The sequence below is a fragment of the Ctenopharyngodon idella genome, chromosome 12 (genome assembly GCF_019924925.1).
Source record: "Ctenopharyngodon idella isolate HZGC_01 chromosome 12, HZGC01, whole genome shotgun sequence".
NCBI classification, from domain to species: Eukaryota; Metazoa; Chordata; class Actinopteri; order Cypriniformes; family Xenocyprididae; genus Ctenopharyngodon; species Ctenopharyngodon idella.
Window position 1 is genome coordinate 3,197,010 of NC_067231.1, and position 21,231 is coordinate 3,218,240.

A 21,231-nucleotide genomic window follows, 5' to 3' on the forward strand; every position below is an offset into this window, starting at 1 on the left:
GATTTCCAAAGGAAATGCTAAATTTACTTTCATCAGAGAACATAACTTTGGACCACTCAGCAGCAGTCCAGTCCTTTTTGTCTTTAGCCCAGGCGAGACGCTTCTAACGCTGTCTGTTGTTCAAGAGTGGCTTGACACAAGGAATGCGACAGCTGAAACCCATGTCTTGCATACGTCTGTGCGTAGTGGTTCTTGAAGCACTGACTCCAGCTGCAGTCCACTCTTTGTGAATCTCCCCCACATTTTTGAATGGGTTTTGTTTCACAATCCTCTCCAGGGTGCGGTTATCCCTATTGCTTGTACACTTTTTTTCTACCACATCTTTTCCTTCCCTTCGCCTCTCTATTAATGTGCTTGGACACAGAGCTCTGTGAACAGCCAGAGCTTTTTTGCAATGACCTTTTGTGTCTTGCCCTCCTTGTGCAAGGTGTCAATGGTCGTCTTTTGGACAACTGTCAAGTCAGCAGTCTTCCCCATGATTGTGTAGCCTACAGAACTAGACTGAGAGACCATTTAAAGGCCTTTGCAGGTGTTTTGAGTTAATTAGCTGATTAGAGTGTGGCACCAGGTGTCTTCAATATTGAACCTTTTCACAATATTCTAATTTTATGAGATACTGAATTTGGGATTTTACTTAGTTGTCAATTATATTCAAAATTAAAAGAAATAAACATTTGAAATATATCAGTCTGTGTGTAATGAATGAATATAATATACAAGTTTCACTTTTTGAATGGAATTAGTGAAATAAATCAACTTTTTGATGATATTCTAATTATATGACCAGCACCTGTAGATATTTTAAAGAATACCTGCTTGTAATTACATCTAATTACACTATATTGACCCTTCCCTTACACCTTAACCCACCCTTAAACCACCCACAAAACTGTGCCTAACCTTATCCGTATCCCGCCTCAGTAGCTGCAAAAGTATTTTGCAGTACAACAATATGAACACAAGTACATTGTGCTTATTTTTTTATGCAAGTGCATAGTAGTTAAGGACACCTAATATAAAGTGTGTCCCTTACAAAAGAAGCTGTTGGAATACAATGCATAAAATATTCCTGATACATTTTATACAGTTTAATTTAGGGATTTTTGCAGTTGGACTTTTCTAAAACACTCAAACATTATAAACACTAAATCATTTCAAATGTAATATTAGGATGTTCCTTTTTCAATGGCAGGAATTTTCTACCCATATGGAGATGAGGATACAAAGAATCCTGCAGAGGATTTTGGAAGTTCTCCACTGATCACCCTGGAGCAGCCATTTGCCTACTTTGGGCTTGTTTATAATGAACTATACGTAAGCAGCATCGTCACATTCATGACATTGTACACTATCTTAGTTTTATTGAATTTATATTCCACATGAAGAATTACTTGAAAGTCCAGATGAATGAGCTTTCACTGTTTTGGTCTCAAAACAGGTGAATAACAAAGGGTACCTGACTTTTGAAGGACCTTTTCACCAGTGGTATCCCTATTATTTTCCTGCAAACTCGACTAGAGACATCATCGCTCCACTGTGGACAGACATTGACATTACACGCAAAGGAATCATCTCTTACCGTCAAGTAACAGATGGTCCTCTATTGAACCGGGCCTCTAGAGACATAAACCAATATCACCCCAACTTGAACTTCTCTGCCTCGTGGGTTTTCATTGCAACATGGGATAAAGTACCATACTATGGATACAGGCGGACAGTAAGTGTCTTTTTGGTTAGATTGAACTAATATGACAGCAGTTTCTTGCACAAAAATTTGTGATATGGAGAAAGTATTCCATGTTCTCTGTATTTATGTAGTAATTCCCTTTATCTTCCAGGAGTCGACCTTTCAAGTGGTTTTGGTGTCTGGCAAAAACATGTCATTCACACTCATGCACTTTGGTAATATTGCCCCAGCCATATATCCTGTTACGGTAAAGTAATTTGAAAAAAAGCCACGGAAATCAAAATAAATTATCTTTATCACTATGATAAGTGTAACTGAACTTTTTGTCTTATTTAAATGACAGTCTGGATATGACACAAGTGGATCAACTGATTTCTTTACAATTCCTGTCTCTGACACCACAAACCTGTCTTACACCAGCAATGTCAATGTCATGGGTCGATGGGTATTTCGAACTGGCACTGTATCAGAAAACAATGGTACAATAATTTAATAATTAAAATTCATGGCGTTTATTGTATATAATGTTTAATAGTTGTTTGAAAGAAAAATGTATCCACTATAAAATTTCCTCCTTTAAATCTTGAAACACTCATAATGATACTATTGGGAATATTAGGAATATTCTACCCGTATGGAGGTGTAGATGATGGGAAAAACCCACAGTCGGATGATGGAAGTTCTCCACTGATCCCCTTGCGGCGACCATTTCTGTACTTTGGCCGTGTATATGACAAAATATTTGTAAGAAGCATTCATTAATGGCATTCATTAATATATATTCCACATTGATGATCACTTGAAAGTCCAGATAACATATTTTGGTCCTACAGGTGAATAATAATGGAGACCTGACCTTTGATGTGCCACTTTCCCAGTGGATTCCCAATTATTTTCCTGCAAACTCAACTAGAGACATCATCGCTCCACTGTGGACAGACATTAATAATCGTGGAGGAGGAAACATCTCTTACCGACAAGTAACTGATGCTTATCTCTTGAAACGGGCTTCAAGAGACATAAACAAATATTATCCCAACTTGAGGTTCTCTGCCTCGTGGGTTTTTATTGCTACATGGGATAAAGTACCGTACTTTAGAATGACAAACACAGTAAGTTTTCTTTCGATTAATATGCACTTTCAAACCTTGAATGTTTATTTGTCTCTCAATCATCATTGTATTGCATTGCATTATAAGATTTGCCCCCGTAAAAACTAGAGATTTGATCATAAAACTAAGCATTTAAATATCATCTTACTAAGACTTAATTGGATATAAAGTGATATTTATATGCAATTTATTTAGGTAGTTTGTTATTCTGTTATAAATAATTGATTTACTTTACAAGCTATCAGAATTTCATCTTACTTTTGGCCATATAAATATCAGCATCTGCAAAAAACTGAGAATTTTTGCTCAGTTTGTGTTTTTCCTCCTCCAATGTGAGCTCCATATTCTCACTATATCATTCTATATAAGTCATAAAAGCCTGATGTATCAAATATGACGCTCAACACAAAACACGTGCGATTTTTATTTCTTGAGATTTAAAAATTCTAAAGGCTCTGTTCATGATCATTAAAGCATAAATGGGAAGATGAATTGCTTTTAGTTAAAGCACTGCAGAATTAATTAAGCATAAAGATGGAATTCTGTCTATGAACTATTAGGATAATTTTCTGTTTCTGTAACAGAGTTCATCTTTTCAAGCCGTTTTGGTCTCTGGTGGCTCTCTGTCTTTTGTCATGATGAACTACAGAAATATCTCCTCTACGAATCAACGCTTTCAGGTTAGAAAGAATTAGAACCGAATCTCTGAACTCTGGCACTAAGATAATACTAGAGAATATGTACATATCTTGTGCTGCAAGGCCTTTTTGATGATGATTACTTTTTGTTTACTCAGGCTGGCTATGACACAATAGACTCAACAAATTATTTTTCAATCCCTGCGCCTGATGCAAATAAGCTGTCCAACTCAAGCAATGTCAATGTGACGGGACGATGGGTATTTCGTGTTGATGGTGGGTCTAAGGAAGTTAACATCACTGTTTAATACAAAGAATATGATAAATAGCCACAAAATATAACATGAAAGAAAAAACTAGGCACTATAAAATTCCCTCCTTCAAATCTTGAAACACTCATAATGATACTATTGGGAATATTAGGAATATTCTACCCGTATGGAGATGTAGAGGATGAGAAAAACCCACAGTTGGATGATGGAAGTTCTCCACTGATCCCCTTGCGGCGACCATTTGTGTACTTTGGACATGTATATGACAAAATATTTGTAAGAAGCATTCATTAATGGCATTCATTAATATGTATTCCACAAAGATGATGTCACTTGAAAGCCCAGATATCATATTTTGATCCTACAGGTGAATAATAATGGAGACCTGACCTTTGATAAGCCACTTTCCCAGTGGTTTCCCAATTATTTTCCTGCATACTCGACTAGAGACATCATCGCTCCACTGTGGACAGACATTGATAATAGTAGGAAAGGAATCATCTCTTACCGACAAGTATCAGATGGTCCTCTCTTGAAACGGGCTTCAAGAGACATCAACAAATATTTTCCCAACTTGAGGTTCTCTGCCTCGTGGGTTTTTATTGCTACATGGGATGAAGTACCGTACTTTGGAATGACGGACACAGTAAGTTTTTCTTTCATAACATAATTGGGAGATTTTGAGTGATATTTATATGCGTTTTATGTAAGTAGTCTGTTATAAATATTTCACTGATTTACATTACAAACAGTCAGAATTTCATTTTACTTTTTGGCCATATAAATATCAGCATCCGCAACAAACTGCTTATTTTTGCTCAGTTTGTGTTTTTTCCTCCAATGTGAGCTCCATATTTTCTCACTATATCATTCTATATAAGCCATAAATGCCTGACATATCAAATATGATGCTCAACGCAAAACATAGAAATGTCATCTCACTAAGACTCAATTTTTATTTCTTGAGATTTAAAAAAAAAAAAAAAATTCTAAAGGCTCTGTTTATGATTATTAAAGCACATAAATGGGAAGATGAACTGCTTTTATTTAAAGGTGCAATATGTAAGAATTTTGCAGTAAAATATCCAAAAACCACTAGGCCAGAGTTATATATTTTGTTCACTTGAGTACTTACAATATCCCAAATGTTTCCAACTATTTGTAAATTGTGAGAAAATTGCAATTTTAACCAAGGCTCCGGGACGTGTGAGGAGTCGCCTGTCAACCGCGTCATACCCGCGTTACCCTCGGTTTCCGGTTTTATTTTGTAGAAACCATGGAAACACCAAAGACGCTTTAATATATTACATGTTTTAATAGACAAGGGAACAACTGTTTGGTTACATTTATAGACAGAAAACTAATTGTTGTTTTATAGCTCAACACGTTTAGTCTTATTGTTTAAATCTAATTTTCTTGATTTTTTTGCGAGTACCATGCTTTACCATGCCTCAGAGAAAAACACTATTTTGTGAAGTAGTTAACATAGCATAATCAGAAGCAGCTTTATTTTTAGTAACAGTAATACAGCATTTTCTCCATCATACAATAAGTTTTAAAATTGATTGCATGCCATTTATCAACACAAGCCATCCATCATTAAATGATATTCTAAAATCGATCTAGCTTACTGCAGTGTGCAACAAGTGTCTCACAGCAGTCACCGAGCGAACGCACAGAGTAACGTTATAACATCATTTTCAACACACTCAAATGTATCTAATATGATAAACAGAGCTGTGTTACCTCATACTCATACTCAGCGACTGTGGCATAATAAAAGTTCCGCTGCTCGTGAGACATGTTGCGCAATCGCTCCACAACACTCGGTCCTGCTCTGCTTCATACTACAGTAACGTTAATAATCACATCCATGAACATGATTTCTTCCCGAGTCCTATCCCAATTGCTTTCCACCGGCTGTGAGGTGAAGACCACATGTCCCAAGATTCCGCACTCAAACTTGGCGTCATCAAGCTACGCCTTTGTTTTGAATAGGCCTCTAGCGACCTGTAGCGGATAGAAAATCTTACATACTGCACCTTTAAGGCACTGCAGGATTATTCAAGCATAAAGATGGAATTCTGTCTATGAGCTATTAGGATAATTTTCTTTTTTTTCCTGTTACAGAGTTCATCTTTTCAAGTTGTTTTGATCTCTAGTGGCTCTCTGTCTTTTGTCATGATGAACTACGCAAACATCTTCTCTACGAATCAATGGTTTCAGGTTAGAAAGAATTAAAGAACTAAATCTCTGAGCTCTGGCACTAAGATAATATTAGAGAACTTACAAATATCTTGCGCTGCAAGGCCTTTTTGATGATGATTACTTTTTGTTTACTCAGGCTGGCTATGACACAATAGACTCAACAAATTATTTTTCAATCCCTGTGGCTGATGCAAATAAGCTGTCCTACTCCAGCAATGTCAATGTGACGGGACGATGGGTATTTCGTGTTGATGGTGGGTCTAAGGAAGTTAACATCACTGTTTAATACAAAGAATATGATAAATAGCCATGAAATATAACATGAAAGAAAAAAGTAGGCACTATAAATTTTCCTTCAAATCTTGAAACACTCATTATGATATTATTGGGAATATTAGAAATATTCTACCCATATGGAGATGTAAAGGATGAGAAAAACCCACAGTCGGATGATGGAAGTTCTCCACTGATCCCCTTGCAGCGACCATTTGTGTACTTTGGCCGTGTATATGACAAAATATTTGTAAGAAGCATTCATTAATGACATTCATTAATATATATTCCACATAGATGATGTTACTTGAAAATCCAGATAACATATTTTGGTCCTACAGGTGAATAATAATGGAGACCTGACCTTTGATGAGCCACTTTCCCAATATTATCCTTATTATTTTCCTGCATACTCGACTAGAGACATCATCACTCCACTGTGGACAGACATTGATAATAGTAGAAAAGGAACCATCTCTTACCGACAAGTAACAGATGCTTATCTCTTGAATCGGGCTTCAAGAGAAATAAACAAATATTTTCCCAACTTGAAGTTCTCTGCCTCGTTGGTTTTTATTGCTACATGGGATGAAGTACCGTACTTTGGAATGACAGAGACAGTAAGTTTTTCTTTCTATTATCATGCACTTTCAAACCTTGAATGTTTATTTGTCTCTCAATCATCATTGTATTGCATTGCATTATATGTTTTGCTCCCATAAAAACTACAGAGATTTGATCATAAAACTAAGCATTTAAATATCATCTTACTAAGACATATTTGGATATAAAGTGATATTTATATGCATTTTATTTAAGTAGTCTGTTTTACTGTTATAAATATCTCATTCATTTATATTACAAACTATCAGAATTTACCTTAGTTTTTGGCCATATAAATATCAGTAACTGCACCAAACTGCACATTTTTGCTCAGTTTGTGTTTTTCCTCCTCCAATGTGAGCTCCATATTCTCACTATATCATTCTATATAAGCCATATCCTGATGTATCAAATATGACGCTCAACACAAATCATATGCGATTTTTATTGCTTGAGATTTTGTTTTAAATATTTTTTTCTAAAGTTCTGTTTATGATTATTAAAGCATAAATGGGAAGATGAATTGCTTTTAGTTAAAGCACTGCAGAATTAATCAAGCATAAAGATGGAATTCTGTCTATGAGCTATTAGGATAATTTTCTTTTTCTGTAACAGAGTTCATCTTTTCAAGCTGTTTTGGTCTCTGGTGGCTCTCTGTCTTTTGTCATGATGAACTACAGAAATATCTCCTCTACGTTTAAACACTTTCAGGTTAGAAAGAATTAGAACCGTATCTCTGAACTCTGGCACTAAGATAATACTATAGAATATGTAAATATCCTGTGTAGCAATGCCTTTTTGATGATGATTACTTTTTGTTTACTCAGGCTGGCTATGACACAATAAACTCAACAAATTATTTTTCAATCCCTGTGGCTGATGCAAAAAAGCTGTCCAACTCCAGCAATGTCAATGTGTTGGGACGATGGGTATTTCGTGTTGATGGTGGGCCTGAGGGTAATGTCACTGTTTAATACAAAGAATATGATAAATAGCCATGAAATATAACATAAAAGAAAAAAGTAGGCACTATAAAATTTCCTCCTGTAAATATTCAAACACTCATAATGATACTATTGGGAATATTAGGAATATTCTACCCGTATGGAGGTGTAGACGATGAGAAAAACCCACAGTCGGATGACGGAAGTTCTCCACTGATCCCCTTTCAGCGGCCATTTGTGTACTTTGGCCGTGTATATGACAAAATATTTGTAAGAAGCATTCATTAATGACATTCATTAATATATATTCCACATTGATGATGTCACTTGAAAATCCAGATATCATATTTTGATCCTACAGGTGAATAATAATGGAGACCTGACCTTTGATAAGCCACTTTCCCAGTGGATTCCCAATTATTTTCCTGCATACTCAATTAAAGACATCATCGCTCCACTGTGGACAGACATTGATAATAGTAGGAAAGGAATCATCTCTTACCGACAAGTATCAGATGGTCATCTCTTGAAACGGGCTTCAAGAGACATAAACAAATATTATCCCAACTTGAACTTCTCTGCCTCGTGGGTTTTTATTGCTACATGGGATGAAGTACCGTACTTTGGAATGACAAACACAGTAAGTTTTTCTTTCTATTAGCATGCACTTTCAAACCTTGAATGTTTATTTGTCTCTCAATCATTGTATTGCATTGCATTATAAGTTTTGCATAATTGGGAGATATGGAGTGATATTTATATGCATTTTATGTAAATAGTCTGTTATACTGTTATAAATATCTCATTGATTTACATTACAAGCTATCAGAATTTTTTTTTTTACAAGTTTTCATACTTTTTTGCCATGTATGTAAATATCAGTAACTGCACCAAACTGTACATTTTTGCTCAGTTTGTGTTTCTTCCTCCTCCAATGTGAGCTCCATATTCTCACTATATCATTCTATATAAGCCATAAAAGCCTGATACAGCAAATATGATGCTCAACAGAAATCACATATGCAATTTTTATTTCTTGAGATTTTTTTAAAAATATATTTTTCTAAAGGATCTGTTTAAGTTTATTAAAGCACATAAATGGGAAGATAAATTGCTTTTATTTAAGTCACTGCAGAATTAATCAAGCATAAAGACAGAATTACTCTATGAGCTATTAGGATAATTTGCTGTTTCTGTAACAGAGTTCATCTTTTCAAGCCGTTTTGGTCTCTGGTGGTTCTCTGTCGTTTGTCATGATGAACTATGGAAATATCTCCTCTACGAATCAACGCTTTCAGGTTAGAAAGAATTTGAACTGTATCTCTGAAATCTGGCACTATGATAATACTAGAGAATATGTACATATCTTGTGATAAAAAGCCTTTTTGATGATGACTTATTTTTTGTTTACTCAGGCTGGATATGACACAATAAACTCAACAAATTACTTTTCAATCCCTGTGGCTGATGCAAAAAAGCTGTCCAACTCCAGCAATGTCAATGTGTTGGGACGATGGGTATTTCGTGTTGATGGTGGGCCTAAGGGTAACTTCACTGTTTAATATAAACATCATAAATATCCATGAAATATAACATGAAAGAAAAAGGTAGGCACTATAAAATTTCCTCCTGTAAATATTCAAACACTCATAATGATACTATTGGGAATATTAGGAATATTCTACCCGTATGGAGATGTAGAGGATGAGAAAAACCCACAGTCGGATGACGGAAGTTCTCCACTGATCCCCTTTCAGCGGCCATTTGTGTACTTTGGCCGTGTATATGACAAAATATTTGTAAGAAGCATTCATTAATGACATTCATTAATATATATTCCACATTGATGATGTCACTTGAAAATCCAGATATCATATTTTGATCCTACAGGTGAATAATAATGGAGACCTGACCTTTGATAAGCCACTTTCCCAGTGGATTCCCAATTATTTTCCTGCATACTCGACTAGTGACATCATCGCTCCACTGTGGACAGACATTGATAATCGTGGAGGAGGAATCATCTTTTACCGACAAGTATCAGATGGTCCTCTCTTGAAACGGGCTTCAAGAGACATAAACAAATATTATCCCAACTTGAACTTCTCTGCCTCGTGGGTTTTTATTGCTACATGGGATGAAGTACCGTACTTTGGAATGACAAACACAGTAAGTTTTTCTTTCTATTAGCATGCACTTTCAAACCTTGAATGTTTATTTGTCTCTCAATCATTGTATTGCATTGCATTATAAGTTTTGCATAATTGGGAGATATGGAGTGATATTTATATGCATTTTATGTAAATAGTCTGTTATACTGTTATAAATATCTCATTGATTTACATTACAAGCTATCAGAATTTTTTTTTTTACAAGTTTTCATACTTTTTTGCCATGTATGTAAATATCAGTAACTGCACCAAACTGTACATTTTTGCTCAGTTTGTGTTTCTTTCTCCTCCAATGTGAGCTCCATATTCTCACTATATCATTCTATATAAGCCATAAAAGCCTGATATAGCAAATATGATGCTCAACAGAAATCACATATGCAATTTTTATTTCTTGAGATTTTTTTACAAATATATTTTTCTAAAGGATCTGTTTAAGTTTATTAAAGCACATAAATGAGAAGATAAATTGCTTTTATTTAAGTCACTGCAGAATTAATCAAGCATAAAGACAGAATTACTCTATGAGCTATTAGGATAATTTTCTGTTTCTGTAACAGAGTTCATCTTTTCAAGCCGTTTTGGTCTCTGGTGGTTCTCTGTCGTTTGTCATGATGAACTATGGAAATATCTCATCCTCGAATCAACGCTTTCAGGTTAGAAAGAATTTGAACCGAATCTCTGAACTCTGGCACTAAGATAATACTAGAGAACTTGTAAATATCTTGTGCTAAAAAGCCTTTTTGATGATGATTACTTTTTGTTTACTCAGGCTGGATATGACACAATAAACACAACAAATTATTTTTCAATCCCTGTGGCTGATGCAAAAAAGCTGTCCAACTCCAGCAATGTCAATGTGACGGGACGATGGGTATTTCGTGTTGATAGCGGGCCTAAGGGTAACTTCACTGTTTAATATAAACATCATAAATATCCATGAAATATAACATGAAAGAAAAAAAGTAGGCACTATAAAATTTCCTCCTTTAAATCTTGAAACACTCATAATGATACTATTGGAATATTAGGAATATTCTACCCATATGGAGATGTAGAGGATGAGAAAAACCCAAAGTCGAATGATGGAAGTTCTCCATTGATCCCCTTGCTGCAGCCATTTGTGTACTTTGGCCATGTATATGACAAAATATTTGTAAGAAGCATTCATTAATGACATTCATTAATATATATTTCACATAGATGATGTCACTTAAAAATACAGACATACAACATATTTTGATCCTACAGGTGAATAATAATGGAGACCTGACCTTTGATGAGCCACTTTCCCAGGGGATTCCCAATTATATTCCTGCATACTCGACTAGAGACATCATCGCTCCACTGTGGACAGACATTGATAATAGTAGGAAAGGAACCATCTCTTACCGTCAAGTATCAGATGGTCCTCTGTTAAATCGGGCTTCAAGAGACATCAACAAATATTTTCCCAACTTGAACTTCTCTGCCTCGTGGGTTTTTATTGCTACATGGGATAAAGTACCGTACTTTGGAAACAGTAAATCAGTAAGATTTTCTTTCAGTTAGCATGCACTTTTATTGCATAGTATTTATATTGAACTGAACTTTATGGTATATCCAGAATGATGCTTGTATTAATGAGTAAATCCCTGTCTCTTCCAGGAGTCGACCTTCCAAGTGGTTTTGGTGTCTGGAAAAAACCATTCATTTACACTCATGCATTATGATCAAATCACCTCCACCTATGCTGTAGAGGTAAAGCAGTGTGGGAAATGAGTTAATAGTTTACAATCTTTAGCAGTGTGAAATATATTCAGATTTAATGGATTTTTTTCTTTGTGTTTCATTAACAGTCCGGCTATGACACAAATTACTCTACTAATTTCCTTTCAATTCCTGTTTCTGACATCACAAACCTGTCATGCACAAGCAATGTCAATAACATGGGTAGATGGGTATTTCGTGTCGACAATTCATCAGAAAGAAATGGTAAATATGTGTCTTAATGAAATGTGAGATGTCAATTTGAGATGTATAATTTTGTAACTGTTGTCTCAACATGCATTTGTTTGTTTCTTTAAATAGTGTGTGTAAGACAGTTTTAAGTCTTATAGGTAGATATATGTATGTAACATCTACCTCTGTGTTGTTTTGCAGGATTTTGTGGCAGAACTAACCCTCAAGGTAGATTAATTTTACATTGACAATTTGGTTTAGTTATAGTAAAAGTAGTTGATGCCTCTGTTTTTGGTGAAATCATTGTGCATTTAACATACAGTATTTATAGCAGGGTGTACATTCAATCTGGCACATGTCCCCTCAGATTTTTGAGGCAGCTGAACTTTGAATGCAACTTCCAAAACAACAAATAATATTTTCACCTTTAATCACTTTTAATGGTTAGTGTTGGTGAAATATATCAGTGCTGAAAACTCATCACCATTTGGTGAGATTCGCTGTTTTTAATCTTTTGAATTTAAATTATTCATTTAAAATATTCAATATAATATAAACTTTAATTAAAGTCAAATAGTTGAAAGAAAAAAAAAAAATCCCATCTTAAAACATTTTTTTTCCTTAAATATATGTATTCCACGATTATTGGCACCCCTTCATTTAATACCTTGCACAACCTCCCTTTGCCAAGATAACACCTCTGGATCTTCTACTATAATGCTTGATAAGGTTGGTGAACATATGGCAAGAGATATGAGACCATTCCTCCATACAGAATCTCTCCAGATCTTTCAGATTCAGAGGTCATGCTTGTGGACTCTTTTCTTCAGCTCACCCACAGGTTTTTTTTATGGGGTTTTGGGTCAGGAGACTGCTATGTCCATGGCAAAACCTTCATTCTGTGGTCAGTGAACTATTCTGTTGTATAATTTGAGATGTGCTTTGGATCATTGTCATGCTGCAAGATCCAACCACAAACCAGTTTAAGTTTCCTGACAGGGTGAGTCAGGTCTTGACTTGATTTAATATCTGCTGGTACTTGAGGAAGTTTATGATACAGTGTATCCTAACAAGTTGTCCAGGGTCTTTGGAAGAAAATTAGCCCCACAGCATTAAAGATCTACCAGCATACTTCACAGTGGGGATAAGGTACTTTTCTTCATGGTTAAGTTTCTGTCTATTCCAAACCTACCTCTGAGGTTTTTCCCAAAAAGTTTTATTTTGGTCTCATCTGACCAATAAAGCCCACTGAAAGTTCCAGTAATGCCTGGCAGATTGTAGGTGTATAAGATTGCTGTTTCATGCCACCAAAGGATTTTTTTAATGCAACATTCCCAAACAAGTTGTGGTAATAGAGGTGAGGTCTGATCATAGTTTTGGAGACTTTCTGACCCCATGAACCAAATAGCATCTGCAGTTCTCCAACTTTGATCCTTACAGTTTGTTTGGTGACTCAAACCATCCTCCTCAGTGCGTGTGGGGCCAATATAGACCTGATATGTCTTTTTCCAGGTAGATTGTTACCTTCTCCAGTTGATTTAAAGTTTTTATTGCCCAGATTGTAGAAATGAGTATTAGATAATTAAACTATTATCTTATATCCATTTCATGATTTGTGCAGCTCAACAACCTTTTGTCACACATCATTACTGTATTCTCAGGTCTTTCCCATAGTGATGGATGTCAATAGGAATTTGGCCCGTGTGTCACATATTTCGAACCCCGTGAATATTTTGAATTCTTTGAAAGAGGAGAAATTGCAAAAATTATATATAAATATATATGTCAGCCATATGTGAATATGCCTTTTGCTTGGCTGCTTGTATACAGCAGCGCAATCTCAGGAATTAATAACATTTGTCAAGTCAAGTCAAGTCACCTTTATTTATATAGCGCTTTTTACAATGTAGATTGTGTCAAAGCAGCTTTACATTGATAACTGGTACATTGTTTGACTGCACAGCAGCTCTTAAAGAATAGTGTCAATGCAGGCAGATCAAAAGCACTGTTGAATATCAAAATGTCAAGTCAAGTGTCCCCAACTAAGCAAGCCAGAGGCGACAGCGGCAAGGAACCCAAACTCCATCAGGTGACATCAGGTGGCAGACAAGTGGCAAATTGGTGTTAAAATGGAGAAAAAAACCTTGGGAGAAACCAGGCTTAGTCGGGGTGCCAGTTCTCCTCTGGCCAACAGTGCTTTGTTACAATTCAGGTTGCTATCATAAGTCCAATAGGATCGCAACATTAAAAGTATTTATTTCAGTTCCATCCAATTGAGGATCGTATTCATCACGCCGGTATGGACGGTTGTTGAGGAACTGTGTCGTGGCTGTCGTGTCGATGAGGCCTTCACAGGGGATGATCTAGTTGACTCAATCTCTGCTGATACTTCAGGGCTGCGTTGTGGTCGTGTCAAGGTGCAGGTCCTTGGTCTCACCTGGATACGGCCCGGATCCGGTTGACTACGGTGAACCTCGGGATAAACAGAAAGACTAATATTAGCGTAGATGCCATTCTTCTTCTGATGTAACGAGTACATCAGGTGTTATAGGAAGTGTTCCCGGTTCCGGCTGACCTAATTTATGCAGCCTAATAATCCTTTAACGGATTTGGAAATATAAATTGGTAATGTGTTATGTGTATGCCAGGTTAAAGAGATGCGTTTTTAGTCTAGATTTAAACTGACAGAGTGTGTCTGCTTCCCGAACAATGCTAGGAAGATTGTTCCAGAGTTTAGGTGCCAAATAGGAGAAGGATCTACCACCTGCAGTTGATTTTGATATTCTAGGTATTATCAGCTGGCCTGAATTCTGAGATCGCAATAGACGTGAAGGACTATAATGAATTAGGAGCTCGCTCAGGTACTGGGGAGCTAAACCATTTAGTGCTTTGTAAGTAATTAGCAAGATTTTAAAATCTATACGATGTTTAACAGGAAGCCAATGCAGTGTTGACAGAACTGGGCTAATATGGTCATACTTCCTGGTTCTAGTAAGAACTCTAGCTGCTGCATTTTGTACGAGCTGTAGTTTATTTATCAGGCGAGCAGAACAACCACCCAGTAGAGCGTTACAGTAATCTAGCCTTGAGGTCATGAACGCATGAACTAACTGTTCTGCATTTTTCATTGAGAGCATATGTCGTAGTTTAGATATATTTTTAAGATGGAAGAATGCGGTTTTACAGATGCTAGTAACATGGCCTTCAAATGAAAGATTGGTATCAAAGAGCACACCTAGGTTCCTAACTGACGACGAAGACTTAACAGAGCAGCCATCAAGTGTTAGACAATATTCTAGGTTATTACGTGAAGAAGTTTTTGGTCCAAAAATTAGAATCTCTGTTTTTTCTGAATTTAGTAGTAGGAAATTACTGGTCATCCAATTTTTTATATCAGCTATGCACTCCGTTAATTTTGTGAATTGGTAAGTTTCGTCAGGGCGCGAAGAAATATAGAGCTGAGTATCATCAGCGTAACAGTGAAAACTAACGCCATGCTTCCTAATGATATCTCCCAAGGGTAGCATGTACAGAGTGAACAGTAACGGTCCTAGTACTGAGCCTTGTGGTACTCCATATTGAACTTGTGATCGATATGACATGTCTTCGTTTACTACTACAAACTGATAACGGTCAGATAAGTATGATTTGAACCATGACAATGCAATTCCACTAATGCCAACATAATTTTCGAGTCTATTTAAAAGAATATTGTGATCAATAGTGTCAAATGCTGCACTAAGATCCAGTAACACTAATAGAGAGATACAACCACGATCTGATGATAAGAGCAAATCATTAGTAACTCTAATGAGAGCAGTCTCAGTACTATGGTACGGTCTAAATCCTGACTGGAAATCCTCACAGATACCATTTCTTTCTAAAAAGGAACATAGCTGTGATGATACTGCCTTTTCTAGTATTTTTGACAGAAAAGTGAGATTTGAGATCGGCCTGTAATTGACTAATTCTCTAGGATCAAGTTGTGGTTTTTTAATAAGAGGTTTAATAATAGCCAGCTTAAAAGTTTTTGGTACGTATCCTAATGATAAAGATGAATTGACGATATTGAGAAGAGGGTCTATGACCTCTGGAAGCATTTCTTTCAATAGCTTAGTCGGTATAGGGTCTAACATACATGTTGTTGATTTTGATGATTTAACAAGTTTAGACAATTCTTCCTCTCCTAAAGCAGTAAATGAATTGAATTTTTCCTCAGGGACACTACAATGCACTATCTGACACGATACTGTAGTAGACGGTTGCATGGTTATTATTTTTTCTCTAATATTATCAATCTTGCAAGTAAAGAAGTTCATAAAGTCATTACTGCTGTGCTCTTTGGAAACATCAGAAGTTGAAGCTTTATTTCTTGTTAATTTAGCCACTGTATCAAATAAATACCTAGGGTTGTGTTTATTTTCTTCTAAGAGTTTTGAAAAATAGGCAGATCTAGCAGATTTTAAGGCCTTTCTGTACTCAATCATTCTCTCTCTCCACGAAATACGAAATACTTCTAGTTTTGATTTCTTCCAGCTGCGCTCCATTTTTCTGGCTGCTAACTTTAGGGCCCGAGTGTGGTCATTGTACCATGGCATTGGATTAATTTCCTTAATCTTTTTTAAACGCAAAGGAGCAACTGAGTCTAATGTGCTGGAAAAGACAGAGGCAATAGTTTCTGTTGCAACATCGAGGTCTTCTAAGCTGTCTGGTATGCTAAGGCGATGAAAATGATCAGGAAGATTATTTATAAAGCAATCTTTAGTGGTAGAAGTGATGGTTCTACCATATTTATGGCATGGAGGCAGTTTAGCCGCCTTGACTAAATGTAGTATACACGAGACTAGATAATGATCTGAGATGTCGTCACTCTGCTGCAGAATTTCAACAGCATCAATATCGATTCCATGTGACAATATTAGATCTAAAGTATGATTATGACAATGAGTGGGTCCTGACACATGTTGTCTAACACCAATAGAGTTTAGAATATCTGCAAATGCCAATCCTAATGCGTCTTTTTTATTATCTACATGAATATTAAAATCACCAACAACAAGGACTTTACCTGCAGCTAGTACTAACTCTGATAGAAAGTCAGCAAATTCTTTGATAAAGTCTGTATTGTGTCCTGGTGGCCTGTATACAGTAGCCAGCACAAATGTCAACTTACATAATGTTACGTAAAGTACCATAGTTTCGAAGGAATTATATTTGAAAGACTTCTGACTAATACTGTAAATATTACTATAGATTACAGCAACACCTCCCCCTTTGCCTTTCTGACGGGCATTGTGTCGATAATCATAACCTTGAGGACTAGACTCATTTAAAGTAATGTAATCGTCCGGTTTTAGCCAAGTTTCTGTCAAACACAGCACATCTAGATTATTATCTTTGATAATATCATTAACAATAAGTGATTTTGAAGAAAGGGATCTAATATTTAACAACCCGAGTTTTATCATTTGTTTAGCATTATTATCTCTATTTTTTATTTGTTGAACATCAATTAAATTTTTACCATTAAATGGGTTTGGAAGTTTTTTGTTTTTACTAATTCGGGGTACAGACACAGTCTCTATTTGAAAATATCTAGGTGTAAGAGTTTCTATGTGTTGAGAGTTATCTGAATTTTCTGACTTCTGTAACGTGAGGCAGCTAGCAGACGGTCGGTTTAGCCAGTTTGTCTGCTGCTTTCTGACCTGGGCCCCAGTTTGTCATGTTTCAGTTCTAAGACTATGTGCCATATTACTAGAGAGAAGAGCAGCACCATCCCGGGAGGGATGAATACCATCTCTTTTTAACAGGTCAGGTCTGCCCCAAAAACTTTTCCAATTATCTATGAAACCTATATTATTTTGCGGACACCACTTAGACAGCCAGCCATTGAGTGATGATAATCTGCTAACTATCTCATCACTCCGACGAACAGGAAGGGGGCCAGAGCAAATTACTTCTCCTGACATTGTACTTGCGAGTTCACACACCTCTTTAATGTTAATTTTAGTGATCTCCGACTGGCGAAGTCGAACATCATTAGTGCCGACGTGAATAATAATCTTAGAGTATTTACGATTAGCATTAGCCAGCACTTTTAAATTTGCTTTGATGTCAGGTGCTCTGGCTCCCGGCAAACATGTGACTATGGTGGCTGGTGTCTCTATTTTCACGTTCCGTGTAATAGAATCGCCAATAACTAGGGCACTTTCAACAGGATTCTCAGTGGGTGTATCACTGAGTGGGGAGAACCTGTTTGATGTTCTTATTGGAACGGAAGAGTGGTGTTTTTCGCGGCTAGGCCGCCTCACCGTTACCCAAGTGCCCTGCTGCACGGGCTCTACAGCCGGAACCAAACAATGTACAGAGTTCACTAAGCTAGTCGCATCCAAAACAGTATCTGAAGCCCTTGCATTCTTACTATCCTCGATTAAAGTTTGGATGCGTGTCTCTAATTCTGAGATTCTCTCTGTCAGCCTGACTATTTCCCTACATTTATGACATGTAAATCCCTCATCACTGACAGAGAGAGCTATGGTAAACATGTGGCAAATGGAACAGGTAGCAATGCTGGGAGAGGATGACATGACTCACCGTGTTTGTAGACTGATCCGACTTACCACAGCTGTTTGAAGAACGCGTTGAAAAAGGAGCGCGCGAGCGACTGTTAACAAGTTGACAAGCTAGCGCTGCAAATGCAAATGCGTTGTAACAGCGATTTAGATTCAAATATTACAAGCTAGCGACGTCAGATTAGTGTGATAGGCAATATTACATATACGGTAATAAAAAAATAAGCAACAATGAATAAAAGTAAGAGATTCAAAACAAAGCTATACGGAGTTACAGACGCAAACCAATCTGAGCAGCGAGGCAGACAGGAGCAATCGACAGCTAGTCAGGAATAAGGTGGATAGATAATGTTAGGTTTTGTTAATATTTAATGTGAGGTTGTGAAGGATAACTTTTTCATCTTGCTATTTTTAGAATTTTAATTACATAAAATGTATATACTGAATCAGGATTTAAATGTGGGTCCACTTCAAAAAAAAAAAAAATTGTGCATGATGCCGTCTGCTGCAGTACTGCTTGGGAAGTTCTTGAGTAATACAACATTGTCTTCTGTGTTTGCAGCATCAAATAATCTTCCCACCGCTCAGGTGTGTGGAAGAACCACATTTACCACCAGCAGCGGGATAGTAGGAGGTCAGAACGCTTCAGCTGGACGCTGGCCATGGCAGGCTAGCATTCTTCTGAATGGCAGTCACTTCTGTGGAGGTTCCCTCATCAACAAAGAGTGGGTGCTGACCGCTGCCCACTGTGTTGATAGGTAAACTCATTCAACTAAATACTTCAGCTTTCATAGAATCTTTGAGTAGATTACACTTTCAATGAGGAATTGATTTAACTCTATACAGCCTACTGGTGTAGAGTGTAGAGTGTCTATGAAACCACTCTGTTGTAGCATGTGCAGAATGAGGCCTGGCATTGTCTTGCTTCAAAGGGAAGATGTCATCTTGATGGCAGTATAAATCTCTGTACAATCCCATGCCTCCACATCAATGGTACCTTTACACATACATGTATGCAAGTCACCCATGCTGTTTGCACTGATGCAGCTCCATACCATGACAGATGCTTGCTTTTGCACCTGTCACTGATGAAAGTCTGGTTGGTCCCTTTCATCTTTGGGACTGAGAACTCAGTGTCTGTCTGACCACAGCACATATTTCCACTGTCTTTTGGACCATCTGAGATGAGCTTGGGTCCAGAGAACTCTGTGGCATCGCTGCATCAAACAGATGTATAGCTTTCTCCTTGCGTCAAGTTGCATTTCTTGATGCAGCGGCAGACTATGTTCAGTGACAACGGTTTTTCAAAGTACTCCTGAGCCCATTTGGCTATATTTAACACAGAAGCATGACAGTTTCTCGAGCAGTGCCATCCGAGGGCTCGAAGGTCACGCACATTCAGTGGCTGTCTCCTGCCTGGCCCTATACGGACTGAGATTTCTCTGGATTCCCTGAATCTGTTCATAATATTATGTATGGTAGATGTGAAAGACATAAATACTTTGCAATCTTTGCAAAATTTGGACCAAAGTGGTGAGCCATGACCCATGGTGGATTTTGGTGGATGCTCCTTTTATAACCAAACAAGTTACCATCACCTATTACAAATTGACCTACTTATTGTGGACAGATTCAAAACAGTTTAAATGGGATATTCTGTAATATTTTCACTTTTATTTTGCCTCTGTCCCAACTTTTTTGGAATGTGTTGCAGCCATCAAAATCAAAACTTGTTTATATTTACAAAATACAATTAATTTGGCCAATGAAAAAACTCACTACATAAGGACACCCAGCCTAACACAGGTTCCACAGTGCATATGAGTGTAGGCCTGGCGTCAGACGCTTTGCCACGTCTGACTGCCGAGGGTGATGGATGAACTCAACAGGGTTAGCCAAATCTGGGTAACTCTACTGGAGCAAAGAACGCACGTATCAGGCCCAGCAGGCTGGAGTGGTGTTGCAAGCCGACACTTAGAACGGGTCCCTCGCGCTACTGGCCACTGGGACGAGTACACAGGAGTATACCGGCTCTGCTCAAGGCTATTGAATCACAAACGTGTTAGGTGTCGCCCAGCCCGCAGCTCTACATATATCTGTCAGTGAGGCGTCTTGAGTCAGCGCCCAGAAGGAAGCAACACTTCTAGTTGAGTGTGCTCGCAACCCGAATGGGCAAGGCATGTCTTGGGAGTGGGCTAACCTCTGCTTGGAGACAGCCTTTCCCTTCTGCTGGCCTTTGTAATGGACAAAGAGCTGGTCTGAGGTCCTAAAGCTTTAAGTTCTGTCCACATATCTGCAGAGCACAATACAAAGCTAGGTCTGGACCACCCGGGGATGGAGTCGCCACTCTCCTGGCAGCGCAAGCTGTTGTGAGAGCTCGTTGGCTGCACAATTGAGGACGCCTGGGATATGAATGGCACGAAGTGACCTCAGATGCTTCTGACTCCAGAGGAGGAGATGGTGGGCGAGTTGCATCCTGCGGCGGGAGCGCAGACCACCTTGGCAGTTGATGTACGCAACGGTCGCAGTGTTGTCCGTACAGACCAGTATGTGCTTGCCATGTAGCGGCCCCTTGAGGCGGCCCAGCACAAGACCTAGTTCTAGCAACTTGAGGCAGTTGATGTGCCAATGCAGTTGAGGACCCGTCCACAGACCCGAGACTGCATGCCCGTTGTACGTAGCCCCCCAGCCGGTGGCAGAGGCATCCGTGTGCACCACAGCATGCATGGACACTTGTTCTAGGGGAACTCCTGCCCATAGAAATGAAGGGTCCCACCACGGGCTGAAGGATTGGCAACAGAACGGGGTGA

At 37.7% G+C, this 21,231-nt stretch overlaps 1 protein-coding gene across 4 annotated transcripts in view; it reads left to right on the plus strand.

The window, feature by feature from the left end:
- LOC127523435 (testisin-like) overlaps positions 1 to 21,231 on the plus strand; it is a 118,594-nt gene that overhangs the window by 92,311 nt on the left and 5,052 nt on the right. For 2 of the 4 annotated variants that reach the window (XM_051914127.1, XM_051914128.1), the window contains 30 exons: positions 1,193 to 1,314; positions 1,439 to 1,717; positions 1,839 to 1,934; positions 2,031 to 2,166; positions 2,307 to 2,431; positions 2,521 to 2,799; positions 3,384 to 3,479; positions 3,596 to 3,713; positions 3,861 to 3,985; positions 4,077 to 4,355; positions 5,840 to 5,935; positions 6,054 to 6,171; positions 6,316 to 6,440; positions 6,532 to 6,810; positions 7,409 to 7,504; positions 7,621 to 7,750; positions 7,883 to 8,007; positions 8,099 to 8,377; positions 8,940 to 9,035; positions 9,153 to 9,282; positions 9,412 to 9,536; positions 9,628 to 9,906; positions 10,469 to 10,564; positions 10,681 to 10,810; positions 10,940 to 11,064; positions 11,160 to 11,438; positions 11,556 to 11,648; positions 11,747 to 11,882; positions 12,051 to 12,077; positions 18,984 to 19,179. In XM_051914127.1, the coding sequence (XP_051770087.1) occupies positions 1,193 to 1,314; positions 1,439 to 1,717; positions 1,839 to 1,934; positions 2,031 to 2,166; positions 2,307 to 2,431; positions 2,521 to 2,799; positions 3,384 to 3,479; positions 3,596 to 3,713; positions 3,861 to 3,985; positions 4,077 to 4,355; positions 5,840 to 5,935; positions 6,054 to 6,171; positions 6,316 to 6,440; positions 6,532 to 6,810; positions 7,409 to 7,504; positions 7,621 to 7,750; positions 7,883 to 8,007; positions 8,099 to 8,377; positions 8,940 to 9,035; positions 9,153 to 9,282; positions 9,412 to 9,536; positions 9,628 to 9,906; positions 10,469 to 10,564; positions 10,681 to 10,810; positions 10,940 to 11,064; positions 11,160 to 11,438; positions 11,556 to 11,648; positions 11,747 to 11,882; positions 12,051 to 12,077; positions 18,984 to 19,179 (4,615 nt within the window). The remainder of the gene's footprint in view (positions 1 to 1,192; positions 1,315 to 1,438; positions 1,718 to 1,838; positions 1,935 to 2,030; positions 2,167 to 2,306; positions 2,432 to 2,520; positions 2,800 to 3,383; positions 3,480 to 3,595; positions 3,714 to 3,860; positions 3,986 to 4,076; positions 4,356 to 5,839; positions 5,936 to 6,053; positions 6,172 to 6,315; positions 6,441 to 6,531; positions 6,811 to 7,408; positions 7,505 to 7,620; positions 7,751 to 7,882; positions 8,008 to 8,098; positions 8,378 to 8,939; positions 9,036 to 9,152; positions 9,283 to 9,411; positions 9,537 to 9,627; positions 9,907 to 10,468; positions 10,565 to 10,680; positions 10,811 to 10,939; positions 11,065 to 11,159; positions 11,439 to 11,555; positions 11,649 to 11,746; positions 11,883 to 12,050; positions 12,078 to 18,983; positions 19,180 to 21,231) is intronic. The other 2 variants (XM_051914129.1, XM_051914130.1) reach the window with 2 other exon arrangements.